Source organism: Schistocerca serialis, chromosome 2 (genome assembly GCF_023864345.2).
Source record: "Schistocerca serialis cubense isolate TAMUIC-IGC-003099 chromosome 2, iqSchSeri2.2, whole genome shotgun sequence".
Taxonomy (NCBI): domain Eukaryota; kingdom Metazoa; phylum Arthropoda; class Insecta; order Orthoptera; family Acrididae; genus Schistocerca; species Schistocerca serialis.
Genome location: NC_064639.1, coordinates 527,343,690 through 527,357,726, shown reverse-complemented (window position 1 = coordinate 527,357,726; position 14,037 = coordinate 527,343,690). Strand labels below are relative to the sequence as shown.

General features: G+C 42.7%; 1 protein-coding gene across 1 annotated transcript in view; it reads right to left on the bottom strand.

The window, feature by feature from the left end:
• Positions 1 to 466: 466 nt before the first annotated feature.
• LOC126456174 (uncharacterized) overlaps positions 467 to 14,037 on the bottom strand; it is a 104,120-nt gene continuing 90,549 nt past the window's right edge. Inside the window, exon 3 of the mRNA XM_050091927.1 lies at positions 467 to 580. Coding sequence (XP_049947884.1) covers positions 467 to 580 — 114 coding nt within the window. The remainder of the gene's footprint in view (positions 581 to 14,037) is intronic.

Sequence of the window (14,037 nt, the reverse complement as noted above, 5' to 3'; positions counted from 1 at the left end):
TTGAAAATTTACTTATTCAGACAGCGTGACGGGCTACACGTTTGCTTTCTACACAGAAAGTCGTCCGTATACAATAGAAACTATATTTCGTACTAATGACAGACGATGAGGCTTGGCAGGGACACTGTACAACATCTACGGTACATTTTTGTTCATCAAGCTTTGGTCCACGTCGCCCGTAATGCTTGCCGCGACTTCCTTATGAATGACCAGGACACTATGGTGAGAACCAGGTTACATAGCAAGCTAACAAATCCTTATGTAATTGATATCTGTTAGTTTTACTTGCTTATATCTAATTTTCCCCGCCGCAAATACCTCTGCATTTATCGTATCATGTGATACCTCCAATAGAAGAAATCAACATTTAACATACCTCTTCCAGTAAAATGGCGAGCAATATTTTCTACGAACAATCAGCTCTCCTAACTTGTTTTCACACGTAATGTGCCCCTTAATAATGACGTCATTCTTCGCGGAACAGCCTCCTGGAGTAGGCTTGACGCACGAGTCCTGGCGAGCCATGAGCAGATAAGCCACGTAGCTGTCCAGCACGAACTGGCGGCTGCGAGGCGCGCAGCTTCGCAAAGCGGACGTGGCACAAGCGCGTAGTGTGAACTGTTAAGGGCATGCAGGCTACTGGAAGACACTGGATTCATGGACAGACATATTAAGCTCTTGGACTCTTAGCATTATTTTGCAAATAAAAAGTTGTCCTGATTTGTATAATGAAAAACTGCACTAGTTACTTGGATTTTTCATGCTTAGGACAACCCTTTTCGAGAATTTATTCTCATTTTCAAGTAAATTTGTTTGCATAAACATTTTCTGATACTTTTAATGTTGATTTTTCTGTCTCTCTCGCAATGTAGTTGTCCTTTGGGGTTATACTGCAATCGGAAAAATTGAACAAATATATATACATGTTCATGTGTGATTTTCTGCTAACTACTGAATTATCACATGCATTTTTTTAAGGTATTGACGTATGACGAAGTGTACATTTTATGAAAATTACTACAGCTGTTATATGCAGGAGAAAAATTTGATAGAATAACTGATTCAACTGAAAACTTTTTCACCTTTGCAGACTTGCTTTAAATCGAGGTGAAAAAGTTATCAGTGACAAACTACATGGCGTATCAGTTGAATCAGCTATTCCATCAAATTTTTCTCCTTCGTATAATAACTGTAGTAATTTTCGTAAAATGTACTACATTTCCTCATACATCAGGAGGAGGAGGAGGAGGAGGAGGAGGAGATTAGTGTTTAACGTCCCGTCGACAACGAGGTCATTAGAGACGGAGCTCAAGCTCGGGTGAGGGAAGGATGGGGAAGGAAATCGGCCGTGCCCTTTCAAAGAGAATCTAAGGAAAAGTGTATACAATAATTCGATAGTGAGCAGAAAAACAGAATGGAAACGTCACAGAAAATATTTATATGAACAAATGTACTTTAAAAAGAGAATGAATTCTCGAAAAACGTTGTGCTAAACATGAAAAAAAAAAATAAGTAACTGGTGCAGTTTTTCATTACACGAATCATGAATCACATAGTTGCAGGCTTTCTCGAAACATCAAATATGATGAACGAAATTAGAAAACTATCGTTCTGATGCAGTTCCTGACGCTGATAAACAAACTGGTGGAATATGGTACATGGACAGTTTTATAAATGTGATGTCTACTTCAGGCACTGACAGAACGCAACAGCCCTACTGGTACAGCTTAACGCAGAGCGCGCTAGTATACGGCACATGGAGGTGAGCCACACCTGAATCCAACCCGCATGGCAGATTACAGATCGGCGATCTGGTGCACCGGCTACCATGAGCGTGTTTTCTAGGGAGAGGAAGGGAAAATTCTTGTCTGTTCCACGATATCCGTCACAAAAAATACGATGTATAGTTAAAATACGATAACCTCGCACGATTCGCGAGACAGACTATGCATACGATTTGACTTACTTTGGTTAACCGACCACCGTACTGACAGGTCACAAAATTAAAATTAAAATACATTCGCCGTACCATTAAAAACTCTGAAACCCGTACGACAGGATGAGCACTAGGGAAGACAGAGAGTCGGTAAAGGGAAGGACATAATTTGTACGACGTATATAGTATCTGATGACCATACACCGTCCATCCAAACGTACCGAGACTGAGTTTGTTCCTGCTGTGTAAGTGACAACAGCACAGTGCCTGTGCTGGAATCTTGAACAAACAATTGAAGGAACAGATGTATAGTCATGCTCAAAAGTATCCGAACGACCTGAATTGCATTTCGCCTGATTCGCATGCAAACCGCATAACGCAATTGTCTAGCAGGTCCTCTAATCGCTCCTTGGTACAGTCGTTTGACTAATGAAAATGGTTCCAACAAGTCACCACTAGAAAACACTGCTCTGTATCGCAAGAACTCAAGATGTAAAGTAATACCACGATACTACAAATATCAGGGAACACCTTATTATTGATAAGACTTTCCTTAAGGCTTGTAAGCACACATTTATTGCAATAAATGACATACCTGAAATGTTACCACTATCATTATTAGGTCAGATAGGTAATGCACGTAGTAAGTTCGTCGTATTCATGATTTCCTCTTCAAAGTAACATACCGTACTTGTTATTTAACACAAATTGACATTAAAAATTTAAGTTATTCACGAGCAGCTAGTTGAGAATACGTATGAACTTCAAATGTCGCGACGAACCGCCTCGTTCTGCATGTGGATTCAATCCCAGGTCAGGCAGACTAAGATTTCGTGACTGACGGAAACAAACAGTCATTCCGGACTAGGCATACAGAGAGTGATATACCTCGATTTTAGACAGTATCAGTTAGTGAATATCAACTTTAAATTACATAACGTAAACATTTTTAACGGACGCGAATTCCTACCCAGCAACTATTGTCCCTGTTAACGAACTACGAGAGATGTTAAGTATTGCTTCTTCACAAGTAACTTACCTGAAATGCCGTGAGGTAAAGCTTTGTGTTGGACAGGGATTCGAACCCAGAACCTAATCGGAATGTTATCGAAGCATAATCAACTATGACGTTTCGGATTTTCTCGGCAGTAGTTAGATGTTTTAACTGAAATGACGAGACGAAACATTAATTTTTTCCTTCCCATGACTCCAACCCGGCACCTATCGCTCGCAAGACCGCTACGGTCGCAGGTTCGAATCCTGTCTCGGGCATGGATGTTTGTGATGTCTTTAGGTTAGTTTGGTTTAACTAGTTCTAGGTTCTAGGGGACTAATGACCTCAGCAGTTGAGTCCCATAGTGCTCAGAGCCATTTTTTGAGCCAGCACCTATCGCTGTTATATTCTAGAGAAAACGAACGTTAAATATGGGTTTGTTACACCAGCAGCGACATGTGAGCATGTTTGAACTAGAAATAATGTGACGAAGAGTTCAGCGCTGATTGCGAATCGAACCCCACACATATCGTTGTTGACTACACACAAAGAGACATCAGCTACCGAATTTTTCTCCACCAGCAGCTCGGAATAACATCCGTGAACTTACAGTGATCTCTCAAATAGTTCTGTGTCTCACTGGGAGTCAAAAACGTCAGATATCGTTAGTGTTGACAACGAATGAAAATGCATTAAAGATCAAAATTATTATCCACCAGCAGATAGGTGTTCTCATGCTAGAACCTGATAGTACTTTAGTGCCGGGCCAGGATTCGAACCCATTCACGCGCAATGTGTAGAAATGTTGAGGAATCTGCAGTTTTGAACAAACAACAAATTGTAGCCGAGCTGTATTGTAGCGAAGGGATCAAATTCCGCGTTAAGGGCGGTCTGAGTTGCATTCCAAGCTCAGAACCAATTTTATCGACATACAGAAACTCAAATAAAAGATGGAATAAGTGTCCTGTGACCCTACATAGCGTTTGTTTCGTCACTAGAAATAAATAACTTGTACAAGAAAGGTTAATGGTGATTGAGTTCACACATTTCGCCCCTCCTGACTTTATTGTGGTTCAGCGTAACTTATACTTGGTATAGAAGGAATATCATGTTTAATGTGAATTTCATACCACAATGCCATTATACTTTCTTTCGTAACTGTACTCAAACTAAGAAACTCATTCACAGACGTTTTCGTGCCTCGCTGATATTCGAGCACACCAAACAAATAAAAATAAAAAAGAAAGTGTGTGTGTGTGTGTGTGAGAGAGAGAGAGAGAGAGAGAGAGAGAGAGAGAGAGAGAGAGCGGAGAAGATATATATATATATATATATATATATATATATATATATATATATACATATATACACTCCTGGAAATTGAAATAAGAACACCGTGAATTCATTGTCCCAGGAAGGGGAAACTTTATTGACACATTCCGGGGGTCAGATACATCACATGATCACACTGACAGAACCACAGGCACATAGACACAGGCAACAGAGCATGCACAATGTCGGCACTAGTACAGTGTATATCCACCTTTCGCAGCAATGCAGGCTGCTATTCTCCCATGGAGACGATCGTAGAGATGCTGGATGTAGTCCTGTGGAACGGCTTGCCATGCCATTTCCACCTGGCGCCTCAGTTGGACCAGCGTTCGTGCTGGACGTGCAGACCGCGTGAGACGACGCTTCATCCAGTCCCAAACATGCTCAATGGGAGACAGATCCGGAGATCTTGCTGGCCAGGGTAGTTGACTTACACCTTCTAGAGCACGTTGGGTGGCACGGGATACATGCGGACGAGCATTGTCCTGTTGGAACAGCAAGTTCCCTTGCCGGTCTAGGAATGGTAGAACGATGGGTTCGATGACGGTTTGGATGTACCGTGCACTATTCAGTGTCCCCTCGACGATCACCAGTGGTGTACGGCCAGTGTAGGAGATCGCTCCCCACACCACGATGCCGGGTGTTGGCCCTGTGTGCCTCGGTCGTATGCAGTCCTGATTGTGGCGCTCACCTGCACGGCGCCAAACACGCATACGACCATCATTGGCACCAAGGCAGAAGCGACTCTCATCGCTGAAGACGACACGTCTCCATTCGTCCCTCCATTCACACCTGTCGCGACACCACTGGAGGCGGGCTGCACGATGTTGGGGCGTGAGCGGAAGACGGCCTAACGGTGTGCGGGACCGTAGCCCAGCTTCATGGAGACGGTTGCGAATGGTCCTCGCCGATACCCCAGGAGCAACAGTGTCCCTAATTTGCTGGGAAGTGGCGGTGCGGTCCCCTACGGCACTGCGTAGGATCCTACGGTCTTGGCGTGCATCCGTGCGTCGCTGCGGTCCGGTCCCAGGTCGACGGGCACGTGCACCTTCCGCCGACCACTGGCGACAACATCGATGTACTGTGGAGACCTCACGCCCCACGTGTTGAGCAATTCGGCGGTACGTCCACCCGGCCTCCCGCATGCCCGCTATACGCCCTCGCTCAAAGTCCGTCAAATGCACATACGGTTCACGTCCACGCTTTCGCGGCATGCTACCAGTGTTAAAGACTGCGATGGAGCTCCGTATGCCACGGCAAACTGGCTGACACTGACGGCAGCGGTGCAAAAATGCTGCGCAGCTAGCGCCATTCGACGGCCAACACCGCGGTTCCTGGTGTGTCCGCTGTGCCGTGCGTGTGATCATTGCTTGTACAGCCTTCTCGCAGTGTCCGGAGCAAGTATGGTGGGTCTGACACACCGGTGTCAATGTGTTCTTTTTTCCTTTTCCAGGAGTGTGTATATATATATAAAGAAGAGTGAGAGAAAAATTGTTGTAAAGAAATTGAATACCGGTATGTAAGGAAATCTTTCATTAGAATGACACATTCCACATCATTACGAAATGTCGTATTCATGATCTATGTAACAAGTATTAATCTAATCTAATCATATTGCTGACTAGCTGTGAAGAGTCATGAATTACCGAAATTTTCGTCAATGTCAGTAACCAAATCTAAACTTGAAAATAAAAGACGACAGTTTTTGTAATAAAAGCTTCAGAAACTTGTTTCTTCTTAGCCATTTAATAAACTCGCATTTTTTCCACCGTAACTAATTTTGTAAGCTAAGCACATCATCTGTTACAGCACACTCCTGGGGCTGGGAAATGTGGCCACAATGGTCTGACGTTTTTGACTCCCAGTGAGACACAGAACTATTTGAGAGATCACTGTAAGTTCACGGATGTTATTCCGAGCTGCTGGTGGAGAAAAATTCGGTAGCTGATGTCTCTTTGTGTGTAGTCAACAACGATATGTGTGGGGTTCGATTCCCAGTTAGCACTGAACTCTTCGTCACATTATTTCTAGTTCAAACATGCTCACATGTCGCTGCTGGTGTAACAAACCCATATTTAACGTTCGTTTTCTCTAGAATATAACAGCGATAGGTGCCGGGTTGGAGTTGTGGGAAGGAAAAAATTAATGTTTCGTCTCGTCATTTCAGTTAAAACATCTAACTACTGCCGAGAAAATCCGATACGTCACAGTTGATTATGCATCGATAACAATCCGATTAGGTTCTGGGTTCGAATCCCTGTCCAACACAAAGCTTTACGTCACGGCATTTCAAGTAAGTTACTTGTGAAGAAGCAATACTTAACATCTCTCGTAGTTCGTTAACAGTTGCTGGGTAGGAATTCGCGTCCGTTAAAAATGTTTACGTTATGTAATTTAAAGTTGATATTCACTAACTGATACTTTCTAAAATCGAGGTATATCACTCTCTGTATGCCTAGTCCGGAATGACTGTTTGTTTCCGTCAGTCACTAAATCTTAGTCTGCCTGACCTGGGATTGAATCCACATGCAGAACGAGACGGTTCGTCGCGACATTTGAAGTTCATACATATTCTCAACTAGCTGCTCGTGAATAACTTAAATTTTTAATGTCAATTTGTGTTAAATAACAAGTACGGTATGTTACTTTGAAGAGGAAATCATGAATACGACGAACTTACTACGTGCATTACCTATCTGACCTAATAATGAGAGTGGTAACATTTCAGGTATGTCATTTATTGCAATAAATGTGAGCTTACAAGCCTTAAGGAAAGTCTTATCTATGATAAGGTGTTCCCTGATATTTGTAGTATCGTAGTATTACTTTACATCTTGAGTTCTTGCGATACAGAGCAGAGTTTTCTAGTGGTGACTTGTTGGAACCATTTTCATTAGTCAAACGACTGTACCAAGGAGCGATTAGAAGACCTGCTAGACAGTTGCATTATGCGGTTTGCATGCGAATCAGGCGAAATGCAATTCAGGTCGTTCGGATAGTTTTGAGCACGGCTGTACATTCGACCGGTCATTTGTGTCAAGGCAGTGTCGAGTAGCGCGCATGCGAGCGTATTGTGCCAACGTTGTTCCGTCACAACATCTCTAAATCAAGTGTTCAAGACATTCTCCAGAATGTTTTGAAGCAGACAAAAGTATGTGCGAAGTTTGACCCGCATACCTTGACTCCGAATACAAATAACGACTCGTGGATGCGTACCGCGAATTAATTGAAACGCAATCCGTGGACAACTTTTACATGAAAAAATTATCATCGATGACAAAACTTAGTATTATCAATATGAACCTACAACAAAACGACCAAGTGCAGACATTCACATGAAGGATCAACGCTTTGACGACATAACCGAAGTTCAAACCAATGTGACGCACTAGTTGGACAATATCCCAAAGAAAGGTTTTTCTGATAATCTCATATCGGTATGCAGGCGACATCACGCGCACCTAATAGGTTCTAAGACGCCGAGCATAAAAACATGATTTTCTGGTGCTCGTAGCTCGGGTTCTACTGATGATAAAAAGGGATGGTCAGGTGTTTTGATAGCCCCTGTGCTAGGGAGCGTTTGTGTGTCCAACAGAAGGATCTTCTTGATGTCACTTTCCTACAGTACAGGATGGAAGTGTGAATACTACACTCTTTCTTCTGCTGAGGCAAATGGAGCAAATCGGTTGGTTCTTTTTCCATTTGATATGGTCTACACTGTGCTTGTTGGGGCTTACGGAGGCACCACTATTCCATGGCCGGTTCCTCGGAAATCCTCACAGAAAGGGTTTTTTACTATATATTCGCCATCAGCGGCGGATCAAATCCCATCAGAGGATTCCAAGACCGCTATGCAGAGTAAATGGCTGAAAGTTTTACGATTTATTCCTAAAAATCCCGATACCGAACAACATTAAATATTTTCTTGACATCTTTATCCGCTTCCAAGGTACAAACATTCAAACTTACCCTACTTCTACCCATAAAATCCGCTACGAGAGGAAATCTAAATAATAAATAACTCAGCAAAGAGTCAAATTTTATCGATACATTCTCTAGGCATTTATCTAGAAGAATCATCTCCCTCAAAAATCTTTATCTGTTATCATGTAACACCCAAAAACTTGTCTTTTGGATATGAAAAACAAGCCACAGAGTTTGAGACGACAATGCACAACTGGATGTAATATTTATAATGTATTCCTAAGAACCCGATCTCGAACAACCTTCAAAATTTTCTTCATATTTTATCCGTTTCCGAGTAACAGAGTTTGAAAGTTACCCTACTTGTACACGTAAAATACGCAAGTAATATTCAGTGTGAGGCGAAATCGTAATTTATAAAGTGACGTAGCACGGAGAGATATGGTGTAAAGTGTCTCCCCTTTCATCTGCGAACCCTGTGCTATAGTACTGAAGCACAGGCATTTTTTTCTTTTTGCACCCAAAATCCGGTCCTAGATGTAAAATTTAGTTCTGTGTTATTTCAATTTAGCATAAGTAAACCAAAATTTTAGTGACCCGTCCAGTTCTTTTTATATGAGTGATATTCCCTGCTGTGGCTGGGAAAAGAAGACAACTAGAGGAAAAATGCGCATAGCGGAGCACAAAAATATGCGAATATGTTCCTGTTTATTGAAGAGACTCTGAAAGGTGGGATACCAGTTACCTCACTCTACCTTCCTCAGCACTTTTAAAGTTTTTCCTTAACATTTTGGCATATGAACAAATTCGAGCCTTTTGTGCTGAGAGAGGAGAACACAGATGCAGAGGCAAAGAGACGTAAAAGTAATAAATACTAGAAGATAGTAGACAGTGGTAGTGTTATAGAAAGAGCGAAGGAGACAATGGTAGTGTGAGAGAAAGAGAGGGACACTGTGACAGTGGAACATAGTTGCCAGTGACGGAAGAATGCTAGAAAGATAGTGTGAATGAGACAATGCCGGAGGGTGGGGGGGGGGGGGGAGGAATAAAGAGGAACTCGTTGAGAGCCAGTGATAATGACAGACAGATTGTGTGACAACAACGAGGAATACAGAGATAGTACCAGTGAGAAGAGAGAGCAGCAGTAGAAAGGAAGGAATGAGATTTTAGCAATAAGACAGGGAGCAAGACGGAGACAGCGACACTGAGGGGAGACTGTAGTACTAGGACAGAAAGAAGGGGACTGCGGCTGCGACACAATGACTGAGATGGCCAAAGAGATAATGGGAATGAGATGAGAGTGAGTGAGAAAGGGCAGCTGGGAGTTGGTACGAGCGACTTATGCGATGGATTAGTGGGTGTGAGTGAGTTGCAGTTAGAGGAGCTTGGGGGACCTGCATGTTAAAAAAAAAAAAAAACTGAATATGTTCGCATGCCAAAATTTTTGGGATGATTTTCAAGCTGAGGAAGATATAATGAGTCAGCTGGTACCTCACCTTTCAGTCAGTCTTCTAAATGAACAGTAACACATTCACATTTTTTTGTGCTCCGATAGGAACATCTTTCCGTTGGTGGTTACATGAACGCCCTATGCGTTGTTCTCAAATGGGAGAAGTCTATTAAGAGCACCTGAAGCTTTAAAAACAACATCCTAACATTTCCTCATTTTTTTTATTAATCGAAATGTTTTGGACTGATGGGGTATCCATGTTGACGACTGGTCTATTGTTCCCAACGCCTCAGTGGATTAGAAAGCATAGTAGGTATCCCAGGAAGATTATACACACATCTTCAATCTTCATGACTACTCTACAATTCTGACTTAAGTGCCTGGCAGAGAATTCATAGAACCACTTTCAAACTAAATCTGGACCGTACCACTCTTGAATAGCACGTGGGAAAAATGAACATGTAAATCTTTCCGTGAAAGCTCTGATTTCTCTTATTTTATAACGCTGGCCATTTATCCCTACGTAGATGGGAGTCAGCAAAATATTTACCCATTCGAAGCAGAAAGTCGGCGACTGAAATTTCGTGAAAAGATCTCGCAGCAACGAAAACGCCTTTATTTCAATGAAGATGCTGCAACTTACATATCATATCTATCACACTCTGTCCCCTATTTTCCGGCCGGTGTGGCCGTGCGGTTCTAAGCGCGTCAGTTTGGAACCGCGTGACCGCTACGGTCGCAGGTTCGAATCCTGCCTCGGGCATGGATGTGTGTGATGTCCTTAGGTTAGTTAGGTTTAAGTAGTTCTAAGTTCTAGGGGACTGATGACCTCAGTAGTTAAGTCCCATAGTGCTCAGAGCCATTTGAACCATTTTCCCCCTATTTCATAATAATACAAAGCGAGACGCTGTTCTTCTTATTTTTGGACGTCCTCCGTCAACGCTATACGGTAAGCAGCATAATACGGACAAGTGTTGTTTAAACAGTCCTTTTTTTTTTTTGTAGCATCTTTTAAATATTCTGCCAATAAAACGCAGCCTTTGGTTCTCCTTTCCGGAAAAAATTTCTAAGCGATGGTTCCAATTTAAGTTGTTCGTAATTGTAATCCCTACGCTTTTATTTAAAGTAACCGGCTTTAAATTTGTACCGGGAATTTAACGGACTGTTTGGTATTCAAGTGGATGACCTCACAAATGAAAGGAAATGAAATGATCGTGTGGCATTGTTGGCCGGGAGGCACCATTCGGGGAAGTTCGGCCGCCGGGCTGCAAGTCTTATTTCAGGTGACGCCACACTGGGCGATGTGCGAGTCGGTGATGACGAGATGGTGATGAGGACAACACACGACCCAGTTCACGGGCGAATAAAACCTCCAACCCGGTCGGGAATCGAGACCGGGCCCGCTGCATGGTAGGCAAACACTTTTCCACTCAGCTAAGCAGGCGGACGATGACCTCATACTTTTCGTTATTCAGAGTCAATTGTCACTTTTCGCACCATACAAATACCTTATATTTGTATTTTTTTAGGTAGTTTTGGTCTTCTGATAACTTTAATAGGCAGTTAGACTGTCCTCTTTGCCCTTCCTCCTCATAGCTGCGATCTATTGAGACACACGTATCAGTTAAAATCAAATGAACATGTATAAAACAGCAAAAAATCAAAACTGATAAATTCCTACATACCCATCATTGTTAACGATCACAACACGAGGTAATGCAATATCTCATTCATTCCGCCTACTTCTACTTTCAGTGGATGCAAAATATGTTTATTTGAGGCTTCTAAATTAAAATAAAAAAGTAGTCGTTTGAAACCTTTTTCATTGTATGTAATTATTGAACTTCTTGGTAAATAGCCACAAGATGGCGTATAATTATAATTAGGTGCGCAGCGTGTAGTAACGATTAGCACTTGTTTTGCAAAGAAAGTTTTTTTTAGCTGTGATGCGCTGTACGCAAATACAGTCTGCGGCAAATACCATCTCTGAGTTGTTTTTACACATACTGCATTACGATAAATAAGAGTGGACGAACTCTACTGCACATTAGCATGGTGGTTACCCGTAAACAATTTAGAATACTTGGCGTCTTCACAAACAGAAACTGAGTCTAATCACATACAAAAAAAGGGGGATTCGGCACTGAAAATGAAAATAACACGATAGCTGCGACAAGTGAAATTACGTCGCGCTACAGGCGCGCTGAGCTTGTTAGTGTTCAAAAAATGGCTCTGTTCACCATGGGACTTAACTTCTGAGGTCATCAGTCGCCTAGAACTCAGAACCACTTAATCCTAACTAACCTAAGGACATCACACACATCCATGCCCGAGGCAGGATTCGAACCTGCGACCGTAGCGGTCTCGCGGTTCCAGACTGTAGCGCCTAGAACCGCTCGGCCACCCCGGCCGGCCCTGTTAGTGTTGCAACAGATCCTGTTATGCAACTACTCCTGGAACTAAAAATGATATAACTGATATGAAACAGGGAATAGATGCCATGAATCAGGAAATAGGTGCTAAGAAACAGAGACAGTAAAGTATGAATAGGCGATTAACGCCAGCATCATCTACAAACGATAAGAGAAGATTGCTCATTTTGCCTTCTAAATGGTTTTTATAGATTAAGAACAGGAGAGAATCTATAACACTTCCTCGGGGACAGCCAGATATCACTTCTGTTTCACTCAGTTTACTTCCAGTCAGTTACTGCTAACTGTGACCTTTCCGATACGAAATCATGAATCAAGTCGTACAACTAAGAGACTACACCACAGTCATGCAGTCTGATTAAATGTCGCGTGTGAGGAAGTGTCAAAAGCCTTATGAAAATCTTGAAAGATGGAACAAAGGGTGCATTTAAGTGAATTTTATCGAGGTTGTATTGTGAGAGGTTATTAGCCCTTCCAAGGATTGTTCATGGATAACGAAGAGTCCACGCTGTCCGTGCCGGTGGTTCTAGGAATATGGAAACGTCTGTCGTCCTGGTTCCCGACGGCAGTCGTAGACGGAGTTCCTCGCAAAGAGCTACAAACAATGAGCACAAAATGCGAGTCGCAGCTTAAATTCAGATTTATGTTACAATCGAAGTGTCGGCACTAAGCTGGGCTATAAGTGAGTGCTGTGGCACGCAGGTCTTCCTCTCACAACACTTTATATGCCAACTCCAGTTGTTGGAACTCTGCGCGGATGCGGATAGCTCTTCGGATATCATAAGTAACAATTACTTTTCGAATAGAAGCTCATGCAGACGCGGACATCCGCAGGCACAAATAAATTGTATCTTATGGAACCTATTAAGAATTTGACAGGCAATATTGTATGTGAGGTTTCTGTTCTTTCGGGCAACTCAAAAAAAAGAATCACACAAAACAGACACCATTTTGATACTGCACCCATGATGAATCAAGACATAAAGGAATTAAAGACACCATCTGCCAGTTTTGATTTATATCAAAGGGGCAACTTGAAAATTTGTGCCAGACCGGGGTGCGTACCCGGTTCTCTTGCTTACTAGACAGATGCGCTGACCACTACGCCATCCACAGTGGTCACCAAACCGTACAGACTAACCTACAACCCCATACTCTACCCTAGCCATCCATGATATAAATCAATGCCCACTGGCAGCTAACGCCTGAAATTCCTTCGTTTATTGAGTCTATGTTGTATTAAAATGTGATTATGATCAGCCTCTAGGTCCATAGTCAATGGAATGTAAATTACGAGGACCGGCTTAAGCAAACTGAAATTGATGCCAAGCGCAAACCTACTGTCACAACTCCGGCGGCGGGTTAAAGTGGTTTACAAAATGTTAATATCTGCTTATGGGGTTGCGGATACGGATAGTATTTGTCTCACCCGCGCAGACCTCTATTGATAATGTAGCGAAAGAAGCACCAGTGATGGTAGTTTTTGAGTGCGGAACCGAGCACAAGAAAGACGGAATTAAGTAAGGTTTAGGTTAAACTTCCCGTCAACCACGAGGTCAGCGGAATGGACGAGAATGGGGAAGAGAATTGCCCGTGCTCTTCTCAAACGAACAATCCTCATGTTCGCTCCAAAGTAAATACCGTTAACCTAAATCTGAATGGCCGATCAGTGATGTGAGAGCTGTCCTCAAATGCACGCCCATAGCCTTGAAAACTACGCTATCTCTCGGAGTCGGACAGCAGATATCTAAGCTACTGAGCAGCGACGTATAGCACAGCCCAAGAGATTACAGGCGCAGCACAGTACAACCGTAAAAGTCTCGATTTGTTCAGCAAATGGTGGACCGTAAAGGGCGCCTCGATAACATTCTGCTGTCGTTCTTACGTGGTTACGGAGATGCGGTTTCCCAGAAGAACAAGCAGACACTTCTGGTGTTATACAACACACTCTACAGCATTTTCATCAACT